The following is a 27,358-nucleotide window of genomic DNA, read 5'->3' as shown; positions in this document are numbered from 1 at the left end:
GGACTCCTCTGGCGGGAACAGGAGCTTTCTTTATGGAGAGAATGGAGAGCAAGGAAACCTTACCCACCTAGTCAGCATCCCCTTGAGGCATCTGCCATTAAAGTCTAGAAAATGTCAACCTGCTTTTTAAACGCATTTGATTCTGTGAAACTGATGAGTGATGATACAAACCCGTTTGTTGAACTAAAATAGCTTCTTAAAGGGGGAAAATTGAATCCCTTTTTACAAAAACTGCTTCATAATCTGTCTTATTGTGGTGCCTACTGAAAACTGGATGGCTTCTATTTTTATAAAATGGAAATAAAAGACAAAACAGATTTCACTCTTATTTAGAGTGAGATTAAATGAGTTAACTTTGCGTGCATTTACTGTGCATATTCTTCTAAGTGATTGACACTCACTGTTTCCATAGACACTGGTCATACACCCATGACCTCAGTACTAGTGATACTCCTCCAGGCAAGTGTCTAAAAGAACTGCTGTGAATTGTTTCCAGACATACGGTCGCCATTGAGGACTCAGTATCAAATAGGTAGTGATCCTGGTTGGTCTTCAAAGTGCTTATACTCTTCACCAACTCAATGTTTGTTTCCCACTTCCAGTGGGGCAAGAAACTCGGCTTCACATCCAATTTGACTGAAGCCCCTCTACCTCCACGTATAATCTCTGAGGTCAACTGGGCTCTACCACATCCACCGGTGCATAGAAAAAGAAGTGCCAGTGGAAGATTATGTGACAGATTCACCCTAAAACCTTTGGCCAAAACTCCTTCACTCCTTCAAGTGGCCCACCCACAGAAGATGCTGCACACCAGTGGTCTGTCTACCTGTGCATTTGTTAAATAGCTTAGATTATTGCACAGATTCTTAATTTTTAAAACTACCATAGTAGCGATATCATTTTGTTTAAGAATGACCCAGAAATCTTAGACTCCTACACTATATCCAATTAATTAATTAATTTATATCATGACAAATATAATGACAGGACACTTAATAAATCATTTGGCTACCTACCCACTTCCTTTTGAGCAAATGTCAGGTTTGCTCAATCCGACTTCTCATAAATGTAAGATCGATGAATTTGCTTAGGTCTTTTCCCTCCGTTCTTCCTGAAGTTGCAAATGAGGGATGGAAAGGTAAAGAGTACATTAAGATCCTGAAGGTAAATCATGTATTAAAACATGCAGTCATTACTCCAGTCATTACTGTGATGGCAATAATTATATCTAAAATTCCCTCTCCCACCCTGATAAAGTGAGACCCTTCTCCATCCCTGCCTGCCTTTCCTAGCAACTGAGCCTCCCATCACTGCAAGTCTCCTCACATCCTCTGGTCAAGCCTTTTACAGGAAGGGAAGTTTAAAAGACAGGAAGTGGTTCAGTGGTTTCCCCCAGGGGTTAGGTGTGTGGGCAGTGAGGCTAGTGAATTCCAGATTAGAAAAGTAGCCCAGATGGGAAAGTGACCAGGGTTGGAATGTCAGAAACGACAATGACCTCTGTACTAGTGATACTCCTCCAGACAAGTATCTCAAAGAACTGCTGCGAATTGTTTCCCACTTTCTGTCACAGCATGACTAGAAACGAGGAAGGACCAATATGCAGCCCAAGGAGAATAGTTGTAAATATAGAAAAGCAGAGAGTCATAGATTTCTGGTGAAATGCGTTAGTAGTTTAATGATCTACAGTTTCATAATAGAAGACATTAAACGAAAGAGAATTTTAAAACCTTATGATTTGTGTGTGTGTGTGTGTGTGCGCGCGCGTGCGTGCGCGCTGTGGGATGATTAATTTTGAATATTCTAAACTTGCTGACACCATTATTATGTTACGAAATAAGGAGTTCTGGACTTTATAGTTAACAATATATAGGTTGGAATGTAAATTGAAAGTACACTTGACAGAGGAAAAAAAAATTATAACATTCCTGCATCCATTGTATAGTTTGCACCTAGGAGGAGGAAGTATTTTAGAAACATCATCTCTGCTACTTCTCAGCTGCGAAATGTTCTGTTTTGAACTGTAGTGCTGGGGGTCAACCCGGAGTCTGGTTTGTGCCAGGCTGCCACTGAACTGCACCCACCAGCCCAGTGGAGTATTTTTAAAACTGTATTTATGGTTTTAAAGGACATGGAAGAAAGATGTGGAAAATTCAAACAAAAGATTAACCATTGGGATTACAATGTGACTCTTGAGTTGTTTCTTTATGAGTACAAAGTTCTGTTTGGTACTAAAATGCTCTCTTGATGTCCTGGGTAAGTGGAACATATTCAATCTTACATTTTAGTCTGGGGTTTGGCTCGTTAGAAAGTGTGCGGTTCTTCGTGTTCCAAACACAATTCTCTCTCTGTGGAACTGTATTTTAAGACTGATGCAAATCCTTGGTGTCCCTTTTTAATGTGAATGAAAACAACTAGAAGAGGAAGTGTGGAGGCTTGGAATCTCAGCTGAGGCCTCGGGGTCACTGGGGAGCAGTGAGGTCCTTCTCCACTGTTGGCGGCCGGAAGCAGAGAGAGGACAAAGCATCAGCTGCCCGCTCCAAATTTCTCCACTCCACTTATTCCTTCCGCAAACTTTATCAAGCGCCTTTGGGGTCCTGGGCACTGTGCTGGTGCAGAGAATGCGAAGACAATGGCTGTGAGGGGGGACCGAAAAGCAGAGGAACCTGAAAATTCCAGTGTTGGGGTAAGTGCCGGGTCAGAACCACCCAGAGGGTATGAAGGGGAGAAGGGTGAGCCCTACTTGGCCTCCTGTGGCAGGAGCGGAGGGTTTCACACAAAGTTAACACTAGGACCAAGAAGGAAAGAAGCAGAGAGAGCAGAAGAATAAGATAGGCTGGTCAAAAAAAGTGAGAGAAGAGCATTCCAGATAGAAGAAATCGTGTCTACAGGAACCAGCGTGGGAGTTGGAGTGAGGGGTAGTTCAGGGAACTGTGTGTTTAGTGTCACTAGGGTCGGGGGCATGTGGGCATTTGGGCTGTGGTATGACCTGCCCTAGGGGGTGGTGGCTGAGCTCAAAAACTGCATGCTGGTGAAGGATTCAAAGTAAGGACATGAATGATTAGATTTGGGTTCTGGCTCTGAAGTTGTCACCTTGCATGATGTTAGTTGCATTCTTGAGTAAAATACATAGAAAGTCTCTGCTGTTTTATAGAAACACATTGAAGAATTTTTTAAGCCAGCAAGTCCTGTGGCCTGGCAGAGATTAGTCTTCATCCTGTGATCCTGAGCTGGACCAGCACCACTCTTGGTTGTCCCTGTGCTTGTTTCTCAGTTCTTTAAAGTCTGGATTTGTCACGATATCGCCCTGGCTTCAGTGGAGTCTGAATTTGCCTGCTGCTCAGGGAGACTTTTATTATTAATAAATATTTCAATCATCTCTCTAAAAGTGAAATCTTTTTTCATTTAAATTTACATCTGGGCCTCCTCAATGAAGCCCATGTGCAAGAAGCTTTAGAAGCTACAGAAGGGTACATCTCAGCACAGCAGTTTTCCTCAAATTTGAAGGAAAACATTTTGTATTAGAACAAGTGTGCAAACGTTACATTCCAACTGTGTGTGGGAGGAAATGTCATTCATTGGGAGTAACTTAATTTGCTTCTATCATTCGGGTATGTGAGTAAAAAAGTATTCATTTCAGCTAAAAATAAAGGTAATCAGTTTTAAATGCATGCTCTGTACAGATATAAAAAATTGATTTGTTCAACAATTGTAAACATAAATTAAAACTCACAGCCCTGTGCCAAAGGTGGGGATTTCAACAGTGAACTAAACGCCCTTCATTTTTTGAGTTTTTCATATCCTCATAACTTCTCTGAAGAGGATTATGCACATTTTGCAGATGACAAACCTGAGGCTTTAGGCCAGTGATGGTGAACCTACAGCACAAGTGTTATTGTGTTTTTCTTGTATGACAAATGACCTTGATGTATGTGTTGTTTTTTCTAATCTAAAACCTCAGTATTCAGGTTTAATGGCAGTGTTGGCACTTTGGGATACATGAGTGAGTTTTGGGTTGCAGTTTGGCACTCGGTCTCTAAAAGGTTCACCATCACTGCTTTAGGCTGTCAAGTAGTTTCCAGACACCCTCCTCATATTTAGGTCCCTACTCAGCATTACTCACGTGGCCACCTCCCTCTCTGCAAATTTTGCTGTTTTTCTTTTAATCACCATTTGATATCTCCATTTGATATCTCTTGTCTGACCCTGCCTTTATTTTGCCTATTAAGGGTACCCTTCCTTTCTGCCAGGTCTGTCACTTTTCTCTGTCTAGAATTAACAGTGTCCATCCATCATCATTGTCAATCGCCCTTGGCTGTGCCCACACACAGAAGTGTGGCATTTTTTCCTTAGTTATTAGCAGTAGCCACAGTGACCACTACCACTACAAGTCTGTTTTGAGACTTTACTGTTTGCTAATTCCCTACACTCAGACTTTTAGTCTTCGGAGTACTGGTCACAGAGAACAGATCAGACAGCAATCCAAGATGGCTAGGGGTCATAGAGTGGGTGGTGACTATGTGTTAGAAGGTTCAAGAAAGTCTTCAAAGAGGATGTGCTCAACAAGCCACATCTACAAGGAAAGAAGCTTTTTCTAAGAAGAGCAGAATGAAGCATCTTCTGGCCAAGGCCAGCTAGTTCAATCCAAAATAAGCTCATCTTATATCACACATTTTCCCTCTACTGCTCAGAACCAATTTAATCATAGCTGAATGTGGTTATATGTCAAAGGATGAAGGCATTAATCTAACTAAAAGCATCCCCACATCTGTACTTCCCTAAGAAGTACATCATGGACTGGCTGACTGATCCCCTTGAGGTTCAAATAGGCAGCCTACAGACGTTGGGTTTCCTCCAGGTCAAATTCAGGGAGATTTTGGCAGTCCAGACTGAACCAGACTTCAGATCTGATCATGAGGGGACCACCTGCCTTCTTCTAGGGGCCTCCAGACTGGAAATGACTCTGGACCAAATCTGACTTCCCAACACTATTGCAAACCCACAACTGGAAAGCCTCTAAGCTGTGTGAGATTTCATGTCATTGCTTTTTTATTGATTAAGGCTTGGAATCTGGCACTCAGCCCAACCTCAGCCCCAGCAACAGTATAAGTAGGCTCCTCAAAATGAGTGGAACAAAAACTATGAAACCTAACACATAGCCCTCAGCTTCCTTAAATCAAACCAGGAAAGGAGAAAGAGAGGAAGAAAACATTTCCAGGGGATACAAGGTTCTTTCTCCATAGATATTTGGCCAGAAGAGTCTTGGAGGTCCTTGACCAGGAGTAAGTCAAAGGGCTACAGTCCATCCTGGAGTCTCCATCCTGGAGTCTATCCAGAGCACAGAAAGTACTTCCCAGCTCCTTAGTTCAGGATGGATGGAGTGCACACCAGCTTCCATGTGTGCTGCCAGGCACTATGGTACAAAAAGTGATTCAGACAACCTCTGCCCTTGCAGAGCTTGTGGCCTCATGGGAAAAGCAAACATGCAGTAAGAACATTCCAGGATAATCTTGTAATAAATACATGAAAGCCAAGAGATGAGTCAGGCCAACCTGGGATTCAGGAGATGATGTCTTCACTGAAACATCGTAGAAGATGAAATGAAAGTTAGGGGAAAAAGCATAGGAGGAATGTGACAGATAAAGGACGAAGGACAGAAAACATTCAGAGCATGCATGTAAGATGAGGAACTGTAGCCTGAGCTGGGACACTCCCAGCAGCACTGTGTTGCTGGATGTGAACCTCAGGAGTGAGATGGCCAGGTCAGTGAAACACTGTGCCCCATGGTTATGGGCTGGCATTTCTCTGCGGATAACAGGGAGGATGAGGGGTTTTGAAGAAAATGATCAGAGTTGAACTTTAGAGATGTAAGGAAGGCAAGAAGTGTTGCAGTAGTCCTGGGACAGAATGAGGAATTAAACCTAGTCAACGGGAATAGAGTTAGGAAGCATACAAGTTTGATAAGTATATGTAAGAGACAAATCCAGTAGGTCCTGGGGTGTTGTGAAATATGAAGAATGAGGAAAAGGAAGGATGATTACTGGGTGTCAGATTCATATAATACTATTCAGTTTATTCATTGATTTATTTAACCAGGTGCTTCTCATAAAACATAATGTTTTTTTTTTTATTGAGTTTATTGGTACATTTAGGGATACAGTACAGTTACATTCATTGTTGGGATCATGTACCTTTACATGGCAAGTCTTGATTCTCATTTTTTTCCCCTTACCTCTGCCCTCCCATAATGTTATAGAAGACAGTGTTCTTTAAATTGAAAAAGCACAAGGTCACCTAGTACCCATGACCAGTAATTTTGGATAGGATAAGAAATGTCAGATGGGCTTGGATATATATAAAGTGTATTATTTTGCTAAATTTTGTTTCAATCTATATATGGTTATGTGTGCATGTGTGGGTGTGGATGAGTTCACAACTATATGAAATTTATTTCTTACCCTCCCCACAATAAATCGCATGGTCAAAACTGTTGAAAGTCTTGTACTATTTTTCTATGGTTTTGACTCAAGTATGAATTATTTTCAAATATGAATATGCCCCAGTCATGTTTGATTATCTTAGAAAGGGAGATTGATTTCTTTATGAGAAAATAGAACAGTGTTCCTTGTTACTATTCTTCTAAGACTCAATCTTACAGTTCTATGTGCTTGGAATTCCCAAGGATTTGATGCAGAGGGAAAGTGAAAGCCTATTAGAGCCAGTCAGTAGGACATGTCAGTTGTCTTGCCCTTCAGGGGGCAGCATCTAGATATGCAAAGACACTACTACCCAAAGATTATGCACAGATTCCCTAGAGGCAAATCACAACTAGAAGAATAATGTCACCTTATTTTCTTATAGGGCTTTCCAGTTTGCAAAGTACTTTCACAGAACATTTTACCATATTGATAACAGCTCTATTTTGGAGGAAATATATATATTTAGGTATTGGCTTCCATATCTATAAATATTTTCCTCAAATATAATAATTCCATCTTTCAGTGAAAATTCATTTTACACTAACTATTGCTAATGTTAAGAACTGGAGATGTGCGTATGCAATCTGGTTTCTAATTCCAACCTGGTTGCCTGTACCTGCCATATCATCATTTAAGATGGAAAAGTCACATATTTATTAAAAGGTGCTTGCAGTTTTACCTATGACATATTTATAGAATGCATGTACATGAATATACATTTGTGTATTTGTGTGTGTGTGTGAGAGAGAGAGAGAGAGAAGAGAGAGAGAGAGAGAGAGAGAGAGAGAGAGAGAGAGAATCTCTCCAAGTTCCAAAATAAAAAATTGATAGCCCATAGGGAACAGAGCAGGATGAAACTGTCAGTCTTTTAATTAAGCCTCCAAGGTGCATAACACTTTTTGTTTTATGGGCTAAATGTGAGTAGCTTCGAAGAACAATCAGGCCATTTGAGAAAAACTAGATAGCCTCAAAAAAATGAATAAAACACATAAACAGCAATGCTTGCATTCAAGGACTTTCTAGGGTATTGAATTCTAGCTTAAGATCCCAAGCTTAAGAACCCCCAGATCATGCATTAGGCTGAACAGACAGAATTCATCTTAATTTTTAAAAAATTTTGCAGCAATATGTACTTGATCTTTATTGTGGAAAAATGAAAAATTTGAAGAGGATTGCTTTCTAAATTTTCTGTACTGCATTATATTTTTTTGCTTTAAGTATAAATTATTTGAAATATTTGAGTGGTATTACAAGAATTTTCCCAGTCCTCCTCACAAAACAAATGTACACCTAGGGTATTTTCATTAGTGAGAATGGCCTTGGCAGCAAGCCTACCTGAAAGGATGAGGACTTTTTTTTGTTTTGTTTTGTTTTGTTTTTTTTGAGACAGGGTCTAACTATGTAGTTGAGATTGACCTGGAACTCACTATGTAGCCCAGGGTGGTCTCGAGCTCACAGCGATCCTCCTGCCTCAGCCTCCTGAGTGCTGGGATTACAGGCATGCGCCACTATGCCCAGCAGAGGACTTCTTGATGTCAATGACTTTGGACTCCACATTGACCCCAAACTTCTCCGTCATTAATCCTTAGGAAGTCCATACACTTAGCTCACAATTTCTTATTTTTTCAGTGTTTTCTCATAACATGGGAAAATAACCTTCTGAAAACCTTTCCCTTAATGAAGCCCACATGTGTGATACACATTTCTTTCCCAAGGTTCTGCTATATTTGGTTATGCTTTAACACATCTTTGACCTTGGGATCCCCACATATCAGGCACAGTATAGCTAATATTTTACTTATTAACTGGTAAGCACATTGTAACTACAGTCACTAAACTGTCTTCACTCTATGTTCATGTCCTAGAGTAATGCCCTTTTAGAATAAGGGCCTTACTGCCACCTTCAAAGTATACTTTTTATTTATGACTCTTTGCCACATCTTGGTAAACAACATTGCACATACGAAGCATGGATTGTTATGTTACAGCCTCATTTAACCAAAAAAGCATAATGAAACTTTCTGTGAAATATAAGAACTAAATTGCCTGTTAGATACTCCTCATAGGAAAAATCTATGTAGGTTAATGGGCAGCATGTGGCCCTTAGGTCCTCAAATGCAGGAACATAAGAATTTACTGCTGGAAGGCACAAAGGTAACAAGAATCTCAGCTGCAGAATCAGCTGGTAAGCAGAAGTGTAATTATCTAGAGCAGAACCATTTGACCAACCTTCTTGCTCAAACAAGCTGCAGCGTTTTTGCTGGTCACCTTACTCAACAGGCTCCCTCTTGTTATAAGCCCAGGGGGAAACAGCCATTTTGCTTTCTTAGGTTGTATATAGTAAAGCCTAGGCTGGTCTGTCTTTCCTGCTCAGTTTACTGACTCAGGGCAAGACCTGGATGCCCGTAGTCTTGTCTTCTCATAATGTGCCTAACAGTGAGTATTCACATCAGAAGCCCCCAGTAGATGACTGCTGAATACATGAAGAGGCAAATAGAAGTAGAAGTACTTCTGAAGGCCAGATGAAGAATTGAGTGGGGAGAGTCAGAGACCATAAGAACCACTATTTTTTTTTTAATTGAGTTTATTGGTACATTTAGGGATACAGTACAGTTACATTCATTGTTGGGATCATGTACCTTTACATGGCAAGTCTTGATTCTCATTTTTTTCCCCTTACCTCTGCCCTCTCTTCACCCCCTCCTCCCCTCCCCATCTACAAACACTTTATTTTCATCTTTTCATTCTCTCACATTTTTTTCTTTTCCCTTTTTACTCTTCCCCTACGTATCACACCTTCCCTACACCTTTAGCTCCTTTCCTCCTATTTCTAAATGTCAGTAATCTTATTAGAATCTTATGCATTGTTGCAGAATATTCACACCAGGGAAACTATTCGGTATTTACAGGTATATCTTCAATATGTATCCATTTTCCTATGAATGAATCTATTCTCTCGCTCTTTATGGCTGAGTAATATTCCATTTTATAGAAAAACCACAACTTCTTTATCCAGTTTCCAACGGATGGGCAAATAGGTTGTTTCCAAGATTTAGCTATTACAAACTGTGCCGCTATAAACATGGGTGCACATACTTCTCTGTGATATGATTCTTTCAGTTCTCTTGGAAAGATACCCAACAGAGGGATGGCTGGGTCAAATGGAACCTCCAGTCCAAGCTCTTTGAGGTATCTCCATATTGATTTCCATAGTGGTTGCACTAGTCTGCACTCCCACCAACAATGGAGGAGGGTTCCTTTCTCCCCACAACCCCGCCAACATTTGTTATTGTGTGATTTCTTGATAGCAGCCATTCTTTGTGGGGTGAGGTGGAATCTTAGTGTTGTTTTCATCTGCATCTCTCGAATGACCAGTGATGTGGAACATTTTTTCATATATTTTCTTGCTGCTTTCACTTCTTTGTATGAGAAATGTCTGTTCATTTCGGATGCCCATTTTTGGATCGGGTCTTTATATTTGGGGGGACTGATTGCTTTGAGTTCTTTATATATCCTTGATAATAGTCCTTTGTCTGAGGTACAGCTGGTAAAAATTTTTTCCCACATTGTAGATTGTCTCTTAGTTCTGCTAATGGTTTCTTTTGAAGTACAGAAGCTTTTTAGTAAGATGAGATCCCAGTTGTTGATTCTTTCTGCTAGTTCCCGTGCTACTGAGGATTTGTTCATAAAGTCTTCCTATACCAATGTCTTCCAGAGTTCTGCCTAACTTACTTTCCAGCAAGTTTAATGTTTCTGTTTTAATATTTAGATCTTTAATCCATTTGGATTTTAATTTAGTGCATGGCGAAAGATAAGGGTCTAATTTTAATCTGTGACAGGTTGATATCCAGTTTTTCCAACACCATTTATTAAAGAGGCTATCTTTCCTCCACTGAGGATGGTGAGCTCCTTTGTCGAAGATGAGGTAGCTGAGTACATCTGCATTTGTTTTTGTGTCTTCCAGTCTGTTCCATTGATCCTCAGGCCTATTTCTTTGCCAGTAAGAACCACTATTTTTTATTGTGGAAAAAGAATTATAAGTACCTTCACCATGATAATAGTAGCAAATGCTAGGCTCCCGGTAGGTGGCTAATCGTGTTACACTGCTGTGATCATTTAATACTCACCACACCTCCCTGAAGCAGATGACTGTTTAGCTCATTCTAGAAGTATATGCATGGAAACTGAAACACCCTGAAGCTACCTACCCAAGGTTACAAAGGTAATGTGAGTTGGGACTAGAGTTTAGGTTCAGCCCTTCCTCCTAACCACTTTCAGCCATGTCACCTGTCTTGCATCTAGTCTACAATACAAGGGCCTACTATGCAGGGTTATTTTTCTAGATAAACTTACAGGATTTCTTTAAACAATCTGTAAATCTAAGCATATGTATTCCGTAAGAAAAGCACTAGTTTTATTTAAGCAATAGATATGCTGTTAGTTAAAAGCTAAATGAAATTAGAACTTTTAAAACTCCACTTTATAGCAATAACATTTACCCTGCATAAAAATAAGATTGCCTTAGCTCTGTATGATGGTGCACGCCTGTAATTCCAGCACTTTGAGAAACTGAGGCAGGGAAATCCCAAGTTCAGTTCTTACCTGAGCAATTTAGAGAGAACCTCCCTGTGTGAAAATAAATAAATTAATTAATTAATTTAAAAAATGGTATGGGGATGTAGCTCAGTACAAAGACCCCCACACACACACACCCACACACAACCACACACAATCAATCAGTAAAATTGCTTTGTCTGAAAAAGAATTGCATATTTGGAGAATTTACTAGTTTTATATATTTGAGTCACATAGTGCTTTTGATTATTTGAATAATTTTGTAAGTCATTTGGACTCCAAGTATTCATTTAGTCATTAAAACTAGATGTAGGGTTTTTCCTTATTTAGTCTAGTTTGTTTTGTTTTTTAAGTATAACCTTGAAACTTCAGCAATCAAAAAATACGATGAAATGCATCATTAAAATTGCCTAAACACATACTCAGGAGGTCAAAGATAAGTGGAACAGCTGTTACTTAAAACTTCTGCTTTCCAAATACCTAAAATATCTAAGAAGGAAGAGGTGGGAACATGGTCCAGGATCTAACCTTGACTTTGAACTTCCTGACTTGTGTTAGTTTAAGACATCCCTTTAGCATCATTTAAGCATAATTGTGGTATATGAATAAACTTTACTTGGAATTTCCTTTTTGAAATCTGCTGAGAATATAAATCAAAGCCATATGAGATGTGTCTTAATCCCCAATGTAAAATAACATAAGAAATGTCAACCCAGAAGTATTCCCTGAAATACATTCACCAGGATGCACATTCTGGTAAAATTCCTTATTTAGAAGGAAAAGCTTCAGTGAACTGGATTTATTACTTTTAATACATGATTATAGGAGCTTTAATTAAGAAAAAGATATTTTCTTAAAGTAATGGCAGTAGGAATATTATTCAGCCATCTAGAATGTTTGAAAAAGGACATCTGGTAGCATTGTCAAGTGAAAAGCAAATTACAAATTTACGTAAAGCTTATATAAAATAGATTGATTGCTGAGTTGAGATAAACATACCTTATACATATCTTCATAATGAATGAGAGACCATGTGCCAACTAAATTTTGATCTCTAAGGGGATTTTTTCCTTTTCATTTTTTTTAACTCAAAAAAATTGAAATTAATTTGTATCTTCAGAGGACTGGTTCCAGGATTGCCCCTCCACTCCCACAGACACCAAGACCCATGGTTATACAAGTCCTTTTTAGAAAATGACATAATATTTGCAGATAACTTAGTCACATTCTTCTGTATACTTTAAAACATCTCTAGATCACTCACAATACCTAATGCAGTGTAAATGCTATGTAAGTAATTGTTCTATTCTGTTGTCTAGGGAGTAATGATAAAAAAATTCTGTAAGTGTTAAATACAGATATTTTTCCAGATATTTTAAATCTGAAGTTGGTTAAATCCAGGACTGCACAACCCAGGAATAATAGAAAGCCAACTGTACTGTAGATCTGATTTTAAAAACTGAGTAAGTACAATGACTTTGCTTAACAATCTTTTTGTTTCTCTTGCTGCCATACTTAAATGTTTATGGTACTTAGTGATGTCTGTTACCCAGCAGTCCTTGCCTTGGTTCTAACAGATTTGCTTACCAGTGCAGGATCTAAAATCTGGTTTCATCCCATAACTCATATCACCAAAATCTTGCAATGGTGCCCATTTGCTCATACTTTATAATGAAAGAATCCTTAGTAGCACCTTGCTAATTTGGTTTGTGTTCTTTCCTCTTTATCAGTGTACTTAAGCCTTGGCTTGAGTGTGTATATGTGGGAGTTTAAATCTCAGGCTTGGATTTTGCCCCTGTTCTACTAGATTTCATTTGAGGAATATCAAATCACTTTCACCTCTTATTCAAGTCTGCTCTTGGGGGAAATTATCATTTTATGTATGAATGCAAGGAATATTTGGACAAATGTTAGCCAAGACCAAATATTTACTACATTAATAAAATTGTCCCAAAGCTAAGCAGGGGATTAAATTATTCCTATTGTGACCTGACCTGGACCTTCATTTAGAAGTGGTTGTATTTTACATGACACATGCATCTACTATTTCCTACTTTGTTCTTAAATTTGAAGAGGTCAGATTAAGAGTTTTGGAGCAATAATTATTAAGGCCTAAAATGATTTTTTAGAGTTCAGTTATTGACAATACAAATTGAACTACTTAAAAGTTTTTAAACTTTAATATGTTTTAAAAATCTAAAATATTTTTATAATTTATATAATTTTTTAACCTACGTGATTGCCATTTGTTGCATGTGTATAGTATGCCTCAGTTGATCTTAACATCACTATGCCATGTGTATAGATCATAACATGACAGAAATCAATAATGTGTATTATTATCTTCCCTAAAAAAAAAGCGGTTTCAGCATCCAGTTCCATTTCCCACTTCTTCAGTGGAGAGTTTTGTTTTTCCACCTTCAATCAGGCAAAGCTATTTCAATTACTTGAACTCATTTAAAAAAAATTATAAGGAATGTTTAGTGTCAGTATCTGTTTAACAAATTGCAAAATAAAAACCCCGGTACTTGGAGATCAAACCTCTGATCTCAGCAGTCTCTTTGGTCTTGAAGAACACACAGAAAATGAATCAGCCGCTGAAGACTTAATTTAATTTCTTGAATCTTTCTGTTATGTGTGACAGTTATTTACAAAATCATTCACAGGGCCAAAGCCATCCACATTCCACAGACAGGTAGAAAGCATTCCAGAATATTGACAAGAAACTTTTGAAAAATTCTGAGTAAATGTTTTGTTTACAGTCTGAGCTAATGCCAGGGAATAAGAGAAAACACATATGTACAGACATGATCTGAAGTTTTTCTATATAATCAAATAATAAAATTATTATTGTTTTCTACAAATGTTTCTGTAGGAATAAATGAAGCAAAATCTAGTTTTGATTGATTCAGGTAATACAATTACAAAGAAACTAAGTATAAAATGTCTTGAGGAAGGAGTCAGGAGCATTGGTGAAGTTGTGTCTTGCCAGGCCAGACCTACAAGGACTAAAAGAATTGAAAAAGGGTCATGGAATTCTTGGAGTTATTTTGTTCTAAGAGAATCTCTTCCCCTTCTTTTGCCTAGATGGTGAGATTTTCTCTGATATCATGAAACTTCCTGATTTACCCAGAGTTATGAAAATAGTTGAGCTAACCAAATCTAAAAGCAGATAACTTCTTCTAAGTACAGAAATTCAGATACATCTGAAAACAGAAACACAAAAGGTTTGTTTTCTTTAAAACAAGAATAATATCTTTAACATTGAAGAAGTCTTCAAGTAATGTAGGATGAAAGGATACCTCTCAGAAATCAAAACCCCTAACTTTCCAGTACTGGTGGGATGGGCTCGGGCAATTTCTTTTCCCCAGGCAAGAAACCATCAGCATGTCAGAGGGTGAATACCCAAGTGTCCTGATAATAGTAGAATTTTGGAAGGAGTGAAGTTAAAGCTTCCTTGTGGCTATTAGAGCCTCCACACCAAAGAGTCATCCTCCGGTAGCCTGGACTCTGCGCATGCTCAGATGTGTGTGTTGCTGAAGCTTGAACCCAGGATTTTCACATTGAGCTGCATGGACTCTTCTTTGTTCTTTCCAAAAGAAGTCAAAGAAAATGAATCAGAAAAAGACCATCACCAAATTTTTATGCTCCTGTACTCAAGACTATTTCTTGATGGGTCAAAATGGAGATACTTTGGCCAGTGCCTGCAAACTCTAACCCTCTTTCTAATCATCTGAATCATTGCTCCGTTCCCCTACCTTGCATTTCAGTCTCCATCTTGAAGAATCTCTTGGGAGTTAGTGGTAGGCTGTGGCTCCACAACTTCAAAAGGCTGGGGATGTTCGTGTGCTTGTGAATGCATGCAGCCTCCCTGGGAAATACCACAAGTGCCTGATGGGAACAATCTGTACCAAATGAAAGAGCAGAATAAAGAGTTATTCTGCTTCATGGAAAACTTGAGTCAAAACAATCTGGTCAGAAACTATTTGGCTGGATGAGCATATATTTTCTGCTTTCTTTTGCTTTGATATCGATTAGAGTGGGACGGTCAGAATCCTTTTCATTTTAAATACTATAAGGAATATGAGTGTAGAGACTCACATTTGTATTCCTGAGGAGTTCCCTTGTTCAACTGTAGCTGTTCGTTTTTAAAAATTTTCTGTGGTGTAGATGTTGGTGCATGTAAAAGATGACCATGAAATGATTATTTACAACATTTTCTTTTGTATAGGCCATGCTCTGTAGACAGGGAAGCAAATTCTGGACAGAAATGATATATATTTATCTCTACACCATATTAACAGTTATACAGCAAAGGTTTCAAGCTGAAATAAAGGTTCATAGTGTCCTCTATATGCTTCAGCTATGGAATGAATAACTAGCATCTGTGTTACATTAACTTCTGCTAGATTATGCCACTTTAACAAAATTAAATTGTAGTGGCATAAAACAACAAGTCTATTTCTTGGCCACAATTTATGTCAGCAGCTGGTCTCCTGTGAATCTACTCCCTGTGTCATCATTCTGGGACCCATAGTAATGAAGGAGTAGTCTCTACCTAAGGCATGTTGGCCTCATGAGAAGGGAGTAAAGAATAGGAAAGCTGCCAGAATAAGGTGATGGCCCTTTAAGAGTTTTGCAAAGAATTATCATATATTATTTCTGCTCAATTTCCTGGGGTAGGCTGGATCATATGGGCAAGCCTAACATCAGTGGATTACATATACCTGCCTCCTATTCAGAGGCAAGTAGCTACTGGAAAGGGCAAGGATCACTGGAAACATATAAGGGGAAAAAATGTATATGTGTCCATATATATTTATATATTGATATATGGCAAACTTTATTTTAAAATGCAAAATCATTAAATGTATTTAAGATATTTGTTTTGTAGATTGACATGTATATTACATATGTACCATGTTATGTGATATATGTATGATTATCCCAACCAACCTGAAAAGGAATGATTAGAAACATCTCTCAAGTGATTACGAATAAATTTATTCCTTAGAACTTGCTTGTTTCTGTTACTCTAATAGAAATTATTTTAATTAACTAGATTTGCAATGAATTCAGCTTGCAGAAGTTATTTCAAGACCCAAAAAATAAGGCTAATGTTAAAAATCGGTGATGGAATATTATGTTTGAGCACATCTGTGACTTGTTTTTGGGAGAGAAACACACAGTCATACTTGTCATAGTGAAATATGCATATGTGGGTCTTCCACATAGTTTTCCTATGGCTAAGTATTTACTGAAAATAGGAATTTTATTATGCATCAACAATATATGTGCTTCAAATTATGGAAAGATAAAATGAGTGTTTTTAAGTTGCTTCAATATTGTAAATATTCTGTAATTCAAGATTGGTAATCTTGAATTTTTTCTAAATAATCTAGACTTCAGGAAGTCTTAGTAATTCAGAATATCATGGACAGAAAAGGTTATGCATGTCAGGAAAAAAATTGTGATTGGCCTACATTTAAAACTTACTCAGGTTTTCCACAAATCAAATAAGCTTAATATCTAATTCAAAAGTACAAAAAGATGAGGCTGGGGATTTAGCTCAGTGTTTCCAGTGCCTGCTTCACAAGCGCAAGGACCTGAGTTCTATCCCTGATACCAAAAAAGTGCAAAAAGATGGATCCTGACATCCTGCCATATAATCTAAATCAGTCTGTTATCTTGAAAAACTGGATGTTCCATGCTGCCCTATAATTAAAGTTTAAAAAGCCCTTCTATGAGAAGAATCATGATGCTACTATATGGTTCTATGTAATACTAATGGGTGCATCATTCATATCTGTATATAGAAGGGATGGATACCCTGTCACTGGCTTAACAAAGCTGGCCTAGTATATTGCCAAAGAAATACAGTTTCTATAAATAGGGACTTCACTTGAGAAATTCTTGAAAACAAAGGTATCATTTGCCTTAAGTAGCATGTTAATAATGAAGCTAGCTCATATTTGTGAATTCTCCTAAACCAACAACCATGCGCCTGTTGGAATTTTAATGCCTTTGATATACTTTAATAGTGATAATTGCATCCACTGCAGACATCTTGCGGTGGTTGAGTCAGCCTGCAATGCTGATACCTGTCGTCTTTCAGAAACAGGGTGCACACCAAGTTACCCATGTAAATGAAAAAACTCTCTTCCCGATCCTACCTTTTAAAATCATAAGGCAATCAGGCTGTATTTTTCCTCACTTTGACTACTGCTAATGAACATTTAAGAAAGAAATCTTAATTTAGAGCTGGTTTGTCTATGAAAATTGGAGATTTGTAAAAATAGCATAAATACCCATAATGATTTTATAGATTTTCACAAGAGAGCAGGTCCCTTCTAACCAGCTAAATTTCTGAACATAATGAATTTTAATTTGACTCTGATTCGAATTTTTGGTCATTTAGAAAAAAATACCCAGTGGCTTTGGATTAGCTATGAAAAAAGTATTTGCAATGTGGAGAATAATGTAAACCAAAATGTACTTAAAAGGCTTAGCTAGGAGAACACACTGTTCCCAAGCCTGCCAGAAGCAGCAGTTTAAAAATACAATGAGATTGTAACTTGAGATGTCGCCTGCAAACCTGTGTGGCAGATTTGCCATGCTCAATATAACTCCCTACTTGACTGAGGTCTTCTTGAGCCTTGTGCACTAGACTACGTGTAGCCAAGTCACTAAATCAACATTTCTTTAAAGAAACAGAAGCTAAATCTCTAATTCACACAGACCTCCTTCTCTGGAAAGGTCGTACTGAAATGTTTTATTTTGGTTATCTTGATGTTATAACTTTCCAGCAGTAAAATACAATTTGGTGGTATTCAGAAATCAAGTATTTAAAAAATAAACATCATTCCCAAAACAAAGTAAATTTTCCATTTTTATAAAACAATGCCATTATATGAAAAATATTCACAGTGTATAATTATGTTTAAAATAAGCAGTCAACCCAAGGTATTATTATCATACTACCACTATGACAAATAACATACATCAAATTATGTGTCAGTAATTTGGGACAAGAGATGATTTTTTTTTTAAATGTGACTTTCAGAATTTTCTCTGAGAAGTTTTTAAAGCCAAACACACATATATAAGAAATATGACAATATTTTATGCAAATGTATCATAGGCCAGGGTTTGTTTCCATAGTGCCTCTATTCTCCTGCCCATAATAACATGCACCCCTTCAGCATCAACCTTCCCCTGCCTAGTCTGTCTCTGGAGAGCTGTCATATCATGTTCTAAGCAGTTATCTGTCTGTCAAGTAAAGAGTTTACTGAGTACAGCAAATTTGTGTATAAGTGTAAGTAAGGCAGTTGAGGCAAAACCAATGACTCTTTCACATGAAATCACAGATATATAGCAGAAAATCATGCCACGACAAAACCAAAGCATCAACTAAATTTATTGAGTAAACCACTGAAAAGGTTTGCATGGTTCAGTACAGGCCAAGTTACCAAGTAAAAACCTGAATCTCTTTCTCCCTTTCAGCCAATTGATTTCTGCTCCCAAATGAGTATTAACTTCATTTTGTAAAGTTGCTCAGTTTCCCTAGACTAAGAGAAGGATGCTTTTAAGGAACAGATCCTTTTCATGAGTTGATTTTAACCCTGGAGCTGTTTTGGGGAAGCTGGAGGGGTTATAGGGCCAGGTATATGGTTGAGAATTCTGTTATCAGAAGAAATTGGGAAGAATGTTGGGCAGGCAAAAACAGATACCTGCTATAAAGCAAAATGAAATGATTATTATACAAAAATTTTACCCAACTTCAGTCATAATACCCAGCTACATGGGTTGCATTTTTTTCCCAGCAAAGTACAGTAGTCCCTCCTCCTCACCTGCAACTTCACTTTCCACATTTGCAGTTATTTACAGTGAGCCTAGGTCAGAAAATATTAAAGTGAAAACACCACAAATAAACAATTCATAAGTTTTAAATTGTGTAATATTCTGAGAGTTTCAAAATCTTGTGCCATCTCATATCACTCCATCGTGTCCTACTTGAAATGTTAATCCTCCTTTTGTCCATTGTATCCACACTATATATGCTACCTTTGCATTAGTTACTTAGTGGTCATCTCAGCTATCAGATAAAAATGCACAGTATATATATATTGGGTTCAGTATTGCAAGGTTCTCAGGAATCTGCTGGCAGTCTTAGACTATATTCCTGCAGAAAAAAGAGGACTACTGAAGTTCAGTAATTTGAGTATATATCTGTGGGGCTCTCTGTCCAATGCCCTTTTTCTGGTTCAGACTTTCACCAAAAAAGTGACAATGAGTTGATGCTTTATACTGTAGCCCTGAAGGTGCTATTGGGTAGGTGATGGTTGCCAATAGCAAACAAAGTTGTCAAAATACTATTTTAATAGCTCTTAATGTTTTTACATAATGTGATGCTAGTTAAGAAGAGCCCCTTAAAAAAGAGGATTTCACACTTTTTTCCCAAAAGTCATTTAAATCTCATTAAGTAAGATTTGAGAAATGATGACACTGACTCTGATTCATTTTTTATTTACCTATGTTTTAGCAGTAATAAGGGCTCTGAGGAAAATATTATCATCTGACTGATAGATGGTAGTAGGAACTGTGAGGGATCACAAGAAATCAGCTGGTATTTGGTTAAGATTTTAGAGATGGATGAATAGAAATACAACTCAATTTGGTGGGCATAATCAAATTTGATAGAGGTTAATTATGCCAGGTAATTTTGTTTGTTTTGTCCCTGGCGGGCAAGGAAGAGTTTATTTTGCCCTTAAACTTAGATGCTGAATTGTTGGACCAGCATTCTTTCTCTTCACTAAACTAATAATATATTACATGTTTTATATATTTATGTGCTACAGTGTTGGCTGCTTATGTATTTAAAATTGTTACATCCATTCAAAGAATTGACTCTTTTATTATTATATCTTCTTGTTATAGGTTTTCATTTAATGTTCACCTGATAAAGAATAACTACTCTCGTTCTCTTTTGGTTTTCATTTGCATTTAGTACCTCTTTCCATCTCGTCACTTTCAGTCTGTGTGTGTCCTTAAACGTGAAATGAGTGCTCCAGTAAACAGCATGCAGTTGGGCCTTATAGAGGAATGTAAAAGGCAGGCAGGTGTGAATGAGTAGAACAGTATTTGAAAGTGTCAAACAGTGGCCCAAGGAGAAATCTGCCATGGTTGGGATGTGGTTTCTTCTATTTTGTTATCATTCACTCATTGTAGTTTCTGTTTCTAGTTGACTCTGGAAAGTCAACTAACAGTGAAATGCCAACCCTTTAAAAAATATAAATAAAGACAGCAGTTTATCTGAGTGGCTGATGTAGCTGGGATCTGGTTAAGATTTGATTATTCATGTTTGTGTATTAAGATTTCAATTCATTATCCACATTGCTCTTATGGAAAAAAAGTTACCTGGAAAGCCTTTTAAATAAAATCTTCCTACCTGACATTTTCTCCATCTTACAGCCTGACCAAAGTTTTTAGGTTCACAAGGAGTTTTTCATTTCACAAGGAGTTTTTCTAAAAGTTTCCTTGGTTGTCCATTTCTACCTCATTTGTATTATTCCCAGTCCCAAGGTCCCAGGAACATAACAACCTACTCTCTTTTGAACTTTGAATGCTGTAAAACCCCTATTTTGTAGGTCTCCTTCATTTACTCTTTATGGCTTTCTGGGATTCTGTTGTTTAACATTTAATTTTGATCATAGTAAAAGTAACAACAAGACAAGAAAAAGACATAGTATTATTAAAACTTAAACGGAAAATACAGAATGTTGTACTTTCCTCTAAGACTTGCTGACTCATAATTAAGTTTAGAGCTTATCTAGAAATCATTCCTCATTACTATTCACTATCATACTGAAGGAAAAGGAAAATTTATAAGACAACATTTGATCTGTGCCTCAGTAAGACTCGTTTACTGCATGTTGCAAATAGAGCAAGCATTTCCTACTTAATCTGAAACATTCCCATGCTTATCAAAGAGGAAGGCTTCACCTAAGGACTCTTGACTAAACAGAATTTAGGACCAATACATTAATTGCCCTTTTTACTGCCCAAAGGGAAAGCCCACCTTAGTCAAAGCAGCACAATGTTGCTAGATCTCTGTTTTAAACAGCCCTTGAGGATCTGAGACTGTCCTTCCTGAGAGAAATGTTTTCCAAAGCTTTTATTTTCAACTTGTTACCCAGATATTTCTGGACCATGTGTAGTTGGCAGAAATTAATATATGCTAGGTCTGAGTTGGTCAAAATTATTTGAAAAACCCTCACATCAGAGACAAAACTCAAGGTTTAGATTGTCAATCCTTGGCATAACAGAGGGTTAGGAGATGCTGAAAAGTAGGCATTTTGGGACATGAGTCGCCAAAAGACTGTGACTCCTTAAATTTACTGACAAATTTCTGTCTTGGGTCAGCCGCAGTGGTGAGGCAAGGATGTAGCTTTTGCTCTTCGCTTTGGCCTGTTTACCTACCATACTCAAAATGGCTCTGTTGCACCCAACATTACAGATACTGTAGGTACTGAGCTTTCAACAGAGATGATGTATAATCTCAGGTGCAGGGCCAGTGTTAGTGTGGATCATTTTTGTGCAGTGGCTCCGAGAGGAGCCTGTACTCTCCAGTGTTGGCTATGGAGGAAAACAAACATCAGAGTAAATGGAAATACAGTGACCTGACAAGGGCCCAAACCAACAGCAAAAGAAAGCCTTGGAAGAAACCTGGTACGATAGGCTGTTTAATTTTGTTTGGAGAAACTGGACTTTAGACGGATGAACTTCTTTTCCCTTGGATTCTTGTTTATCTAACAGAGTTGTGGTTGAGAAGTGATCCAGATTCACAAGGTCAAACAGTGAGCTGCTTCACACAGTGGACTCCACCCATCTCACCCCACAGCTTCCCTAGGCAGGTGGTCTGGTGGGCTGTGGGTACGCCCATCCCACAAATGGTCGCCCAAAGGACATATCAACCTCTTGGGCTTGGCCCTCTTGATTTTGGCAGCCTCATGAAACCCAGGGCTCAATTTCCTTTCCCATGCTGTACTTTGAGCTTGAAATCATTCCAATGTGCTCAATGAATGAACATCTTGTTAAAATGCATTGGGAATTGAGGCCATCAGTGAAATTTTAAAAATACTAACACATTGAATTTTTAATGCCTTTCTTTCTTCATGAGAAAATAGATTTTCAAAGATTCCCCATTATCCCAAGAGAGAAAGAATGAAAGACTATTGAATATTTTCATCCTTATCTTTGAAATTTAAAGAAAACCCATTAAAAAGAGGATTCATAAAGAAGTCTTCCCTCCTTCTCCCTAGTCCCCTGGTTCTCTAGGGTATAAACAGGACATTTTTCTCTGCCTGAAATCCAGCCCTTGCATTCTATCATCTGTGATTTTGTTATTCTCCCCTTACTTATGGATCCACAGTGAAGATAATCTCAGTAGGTGCATAACAGGTTCCTTTGTGCTGCTTGTCTACTTTACACCCATCTCTGAGCAGGCCAACTCACAAAGACTCAAGCTGGAATGATTCTGCTTTGGGCTCACTTGTACAAAGCTCACAAGCATCTCTTTGATTATGGGGGCAGAGTGCAAGGATATGGATGCAAGATTAACAAACTCATAATTTTCCTCTTTTTTTCTTGTATTTTTCAGAAATTGAGGCAAAGGAAGCATGTAACTGGCTCCGTGCTGCTGGGTTCCCTCAATATGCTCAGCTGTATGAAGGTACGTCACCTTCTCTGCACTCTTTGTAAAAAGAACAGTTTGAAAATGTGTCACTACTTTGATTTCTTTTCCACTCAGCCTTTGCAGTGCCAAGGGCTTATCCTGACACTGCTTTGGAGATGAGTGTCTCTGCTCAAAGCCACTTTACCCCCTGCTGGCCACTCTACATTCTCTTCCATCTCCCACGAGCTCCTCCATACAGTTTTTCTTCTGTGGTTTTTCCTTGTTTTTTCTTCACCACTCTCAATTTTCTTAAAACCAAAATGAAGTAGTTAATACATTTCTTAGAAGTCTCCAAAGTAATTACTTTGCAGCAATTATTTCTTATTTCTGTTTGCTATATATGGAAAAATGTTAAGGTATAATATGGATGAGATTAATTCTTTTGAGTTTTTGGTAAGAAGCTTTTATTGCTAACATTATACTATCTTTAATTGATTATTTCATTGACAGTTAATAAATGTACTCACCTGTATCTTACTTATGTCTAAAATTATAACCAAAGATTTTAACTCTCTCTTGAGTCATCCTGTGTACAGTGAATTAGGTTGGTAGCAGAAGCAGACTCCTTATGGAGGATTATTCTTAACAGTGTCCACGGCAAACGTTTGGACAGGAATAGGAATCCACAAGTAACAGTGCATAGCATAGGAACCCAGGGCTTGTAAGAGCAGAGCTGTCACTACTATAGGCCCAAAGGCACAGCCAGAAGGGGATGGTGCTGGGGCCCAAAGTTGAGCTACGGAGCAGACCATTCCTTGGAGAGAGCACGCGGCTGACCATGGGCAGCCTCCTGTGGAAAGACCAGGGGGATAAATACCCTGACCCCAAGCTCTTCCTTCCATTTCCGGCCAGTGCTTCTCACGGATCAAACTGAAGGAAGCCAGATGACACAAGTCTCCTTAGTTGCTATCTGTCCCCAGAGGTGACTCGGGACCCAAAGCAGGGTGCAGAAAAGTGAAGTGTAGATCTGCAGGGCTAAATAGAGGCTACCTAGCACACGACATTATCTTTCTAAACATTATCTTCCTGATGGCGTGAATTTTGTGTAGGATAGAAAGATTAACAAAATTAGCCTTTACTTATTGATGCCTTCCATCTCTTCATCCAGAAGTTCAGTTTATATTAAAAAGCAAAGCAATGTTTCTATTTCTCTCACTTAAATTCTGTGAGATAAAGAAGAGCTTATCTTTCTTTGGATGTTGGACTTTGAGATCTCTGATAAAAGTTTTCGTAGAATCATAGCCTTTTAGACAAAGAGGAATTTTATAGTTTAGGTCTAAATAATTCTCCCCTACTCTTATTCTCTCTCACAACTCACTGATCAAAGAGGAGAAGCCTGGAAAGATGGGAGAGTCAGAACTAAAATCCCAGTCTCTTGACCACAAGACAATATATTTTCTATATCTACACTTGTTTTAAAAACTGAAAATACTATGAAATTAAATGTAAAAAGTGTAAATGTCTTAGAGGTAAAGATAGCTTACAAGTCACATATACCTATAAGATTGTGTTTCAGCCATATAAATTGGATAAATGTAGCAGAACAAATACTTCTATGCTATTTGCCAGGCACTATTCAGAGGCACCTGTACTATCCACTCTGTATCCACAAACCATCATACCATAGATATGATACCTATCATTCCCATTCCATTTTACAGATGGCAAAACAGAGGCCAAAGGAAGTTAAGTGGCTTGCCCATTGTTCCACAGCTAATATGTAATCAGGACTCATAGGAAGAGTTCCTGTGCTTCAGAGTTTGTGTTCTTCACTGCAACACAAACTCACTTGCCTAGAATGAGATAGTCTTCATCCTGGGACAGTCTTTATCTGTTTCACCAGAAGAGGAATTGTTTCTGTTTCAAACTCACACTGAGAGTTAGATACCCATGCCAGATTATCATGAATGGCAAGGTATAGGCAGGACAAAATATGAACTGAGGAAGAATGGCAAGACAAAGATAATGAAGCAGCATTTTTAAATTCTACTAGGGCCTCTATGCTAATGATCTCAGATTTTTAGCTACGTAAATGAGGTACCTAAAATTAGTATCATGTTCTGAATATTGGCTGATGATCTCTCCAGCTGGTATGAACAGTTTGTTGCAGAAAAGTTATGGTGTTGGAATTTCTTCTTCTTCTCTTTCAGTAGAATCAATTGAATATTTTGCTAACACTTTGAAGTAACTCAATGTTTAGCTACAAAAGAAAATTTTGAGACCATTGAAACTTGGGTGTTTTTGTAAATTTGTAAATGTCCTTTTTGATGTGTAAATACCAAATAGTTTCTCTGGTATGAAAAGCTATAATAGTACACAAGATCCTAAAGATATAATTGACAATGTGAAATAGGAAGAAAAGGGCTAATGATGTAGGGAAAGTGGGAAGGGTAGGGGAAAGGTTATAAGGGAAAAGAAAAAAATATGAGAAAATAAAAAATTGGAAATACAGTGCTTGTAAATGGGGAGGGGAGGAGCGGGTGAAGGGTGGGCAGGGACAAGGGGAAAAAATGAGAACTAAGACCTGTTATGTAAAGGGACAAGATCCCAATAATGAATGTAACTGTACTGTATACCTAAAATGTAACAATAAACTCATTGAGAAAAATAAATAAATAAATATCCTTTTTGAAGGAAAAAATAAATCTGCCAAACTAGTCCATGAAATCATCAGGATAAAAGTCAGTGGTGTACACATTAGGTAGATGATGAGAGTATAAAAGTTCTTCAAATCCACATCAGCGTAATTCTGTAATAAGGATGAGCTATAAATATGCAAGCACTTAGTATTAAAGCCAAGGTCGTATACTTGATTATCTCATATTTCATGCTTATATTGTATTCTCAAAAGCATTTACTGTCTGCTTGTAGACATAAAACTGTCTGCTATTTTAAACACCACCAACAATGGTAATGAGCAATGACTTAAAGTCAGTGACTTGTATAGATCTTGGTGGCCTGATTATGTTGATGCCCATTCAAGTAAAACAATGTACATAAACTTGTTTGTCTCTCCCTTCCTCTTTCAGATTCACAGTTTCCCATTAACATTGTGGCTGTCAAGAATGATCATGATTTTCTTGAAAAGGACCTTGTAGAACCTCTTTGCAGGTAAACTGTGTGATGCATTTTCTTTGGTCATTCTGTAGTAGATATGAGTAAATCGAGGGGCAGGTTTAACAATCCAGTAAATGTTAATTGTGCACCTACTAAGTGCCACACACAGGTCCAAGTTCTAAGTATACTATAGTGAGTGTGATCAGTTTGTGTTTTTATGGAATTTAAATCCTAATAAGGCACTTCAAATTGTAGATTAAGTAAAAGACAGAAAGAGGAAACCTTTCCTAGTGTGTTACATGCTATTAAAAAACTGAAAGCAAGATGAGGATAATGAGGATATAGCTGGTGATTGGAGAACATGGATGGGTTAGTGAGAGGAGACAGCATGGGCAGCCATAACCTGAGTGGTTAGGGAACACACTAAAACTTCCATAATTACACCAAATTTGATTATACTTTTGCAAAGTCAAGTGATTATATCCTCAAATTGGAATATGTAAGACCAAGTAATTGCAGCAGCAAACTTGCATATTTAAACCTTTGCTTCGTGAAGGATGCTATAACAAGAAAAGATGTATATGTGAGTAATTCCCTATCCCTTAAAAACTTCTGAGAGCAGATGACATCGGGCATGTTCAGGGCGGCATGGCTGTACACAAATTTTCATTTCTTTTGGATCAAAAGTTTTAGGGATGGGATTGTGGAGGACATATGGCAATCTATTTTAGCTTTGTAAGAAACCAGAAAGGGACTGTACTATTTTGTATTCCCACCATCAACACATGAGACTTAACTGTGGCCACTTTTTTCATGTTAGACTTAATAGAGTTTAGCATTGTCACACTGTGGTTTTGATTTGCATTTTCTTAATGACTAAAATGTTGAACATATTTTCATGTGCTAATTTGCCATCTATCTTCTTTTGTAAAACAACTACTCAAATCTTTTGCCCATCTTTAATTATATTTTTCTTATTGAGTTTTAGATTTTTTGTTTGTTCTCACTATAAGTCCTTTGTCAGACATGTGTTTTATAAATATTTTCTCCCATCAATTCCTTGTCTTTTTTAATATCATAGCAGTATTCACAGAAGGAAAGGTTTTAATTTTGCCAAAATCTAATTTATCTATTTTTCATATGCTTAATATTATATCAAAGAAATATTTGCCTAACATAAGGTCACAACTATTTCATCTTACAGTTGCCTGTAGATATTTAATAAGTTTACATTCAAGTACATTCTATTTTGAGTTTATTTTTATGTTAGGTACAAGATATGAGTCAAAATTGATTTTTTCCCATATGAATGTCCAACGGTTTCACCTCTGTGTTGAAAAAACTATGTCTTCCCTGAATTTCATTGACCATATATGTATATAGGTATTTCTAGATTGTCTATTCTGCTCTACTTATTCATAATTCTATCCTTTCATCAATAGGACAACATTTGATTATTTAGCTTTAGTTGTGTCTTGGAATCTAGTAGTGTGAAGCCTCCAATTTTGTTCTTTGC

General features: G+C 37.6%; 1 protein-coding gene across 4 annotated transcripts in view; it reads left to right on the top strand.

Moving 5' to 3' along the window:
* Positions 1-27,358, top strand: part of Stard13 (StAR related lipid transfer domain containing 13) — a 223,522-nt gene that overhangs the window by 141,470 nt on the left and 54,694 nt on the right. For all 4 annotated transcript variants that reach the window (XM_010623914.3, XM_033759866.1, XM_010623913.3 and 1 more), the window contains exons 2-3: positions 22,711-22,782; positions 25,815-25,896. In XM_010623914.3, the coding sequence (XP_010622216.1) occupies positions 22,711-22,782; positions 25,815-25,896 (154 nt within the window). The remainder of the gene's footprint in view (positions 1-22,710; positions 22,783-25,814; positions 25,897-27,358) is intronic.

The sequence above is a fragment of the Fukomys damarensis genome, unplaced genomic scaffold (genome assembly GCF_012274545.1).
Source record: "Fukomys damarensis isolate Sample0158 unplaced genomic scaffold, DMR_v1.0_HiC HiC_scaffold_38, whole genome shotgun sequence".
NCBI classification, from domain to species: domain Eukaryota; kingdom Metazoa; phylum Chordata; class Mammalia; order Rodentia; family Bathyergidae; genus Fukomys; species Fukomys damarensis.
The sequence above is the reverse complement of the archived record's forward strand: the minus strand, read 5'-3'. Positions and strand labels throughout refer to the sequence as shown.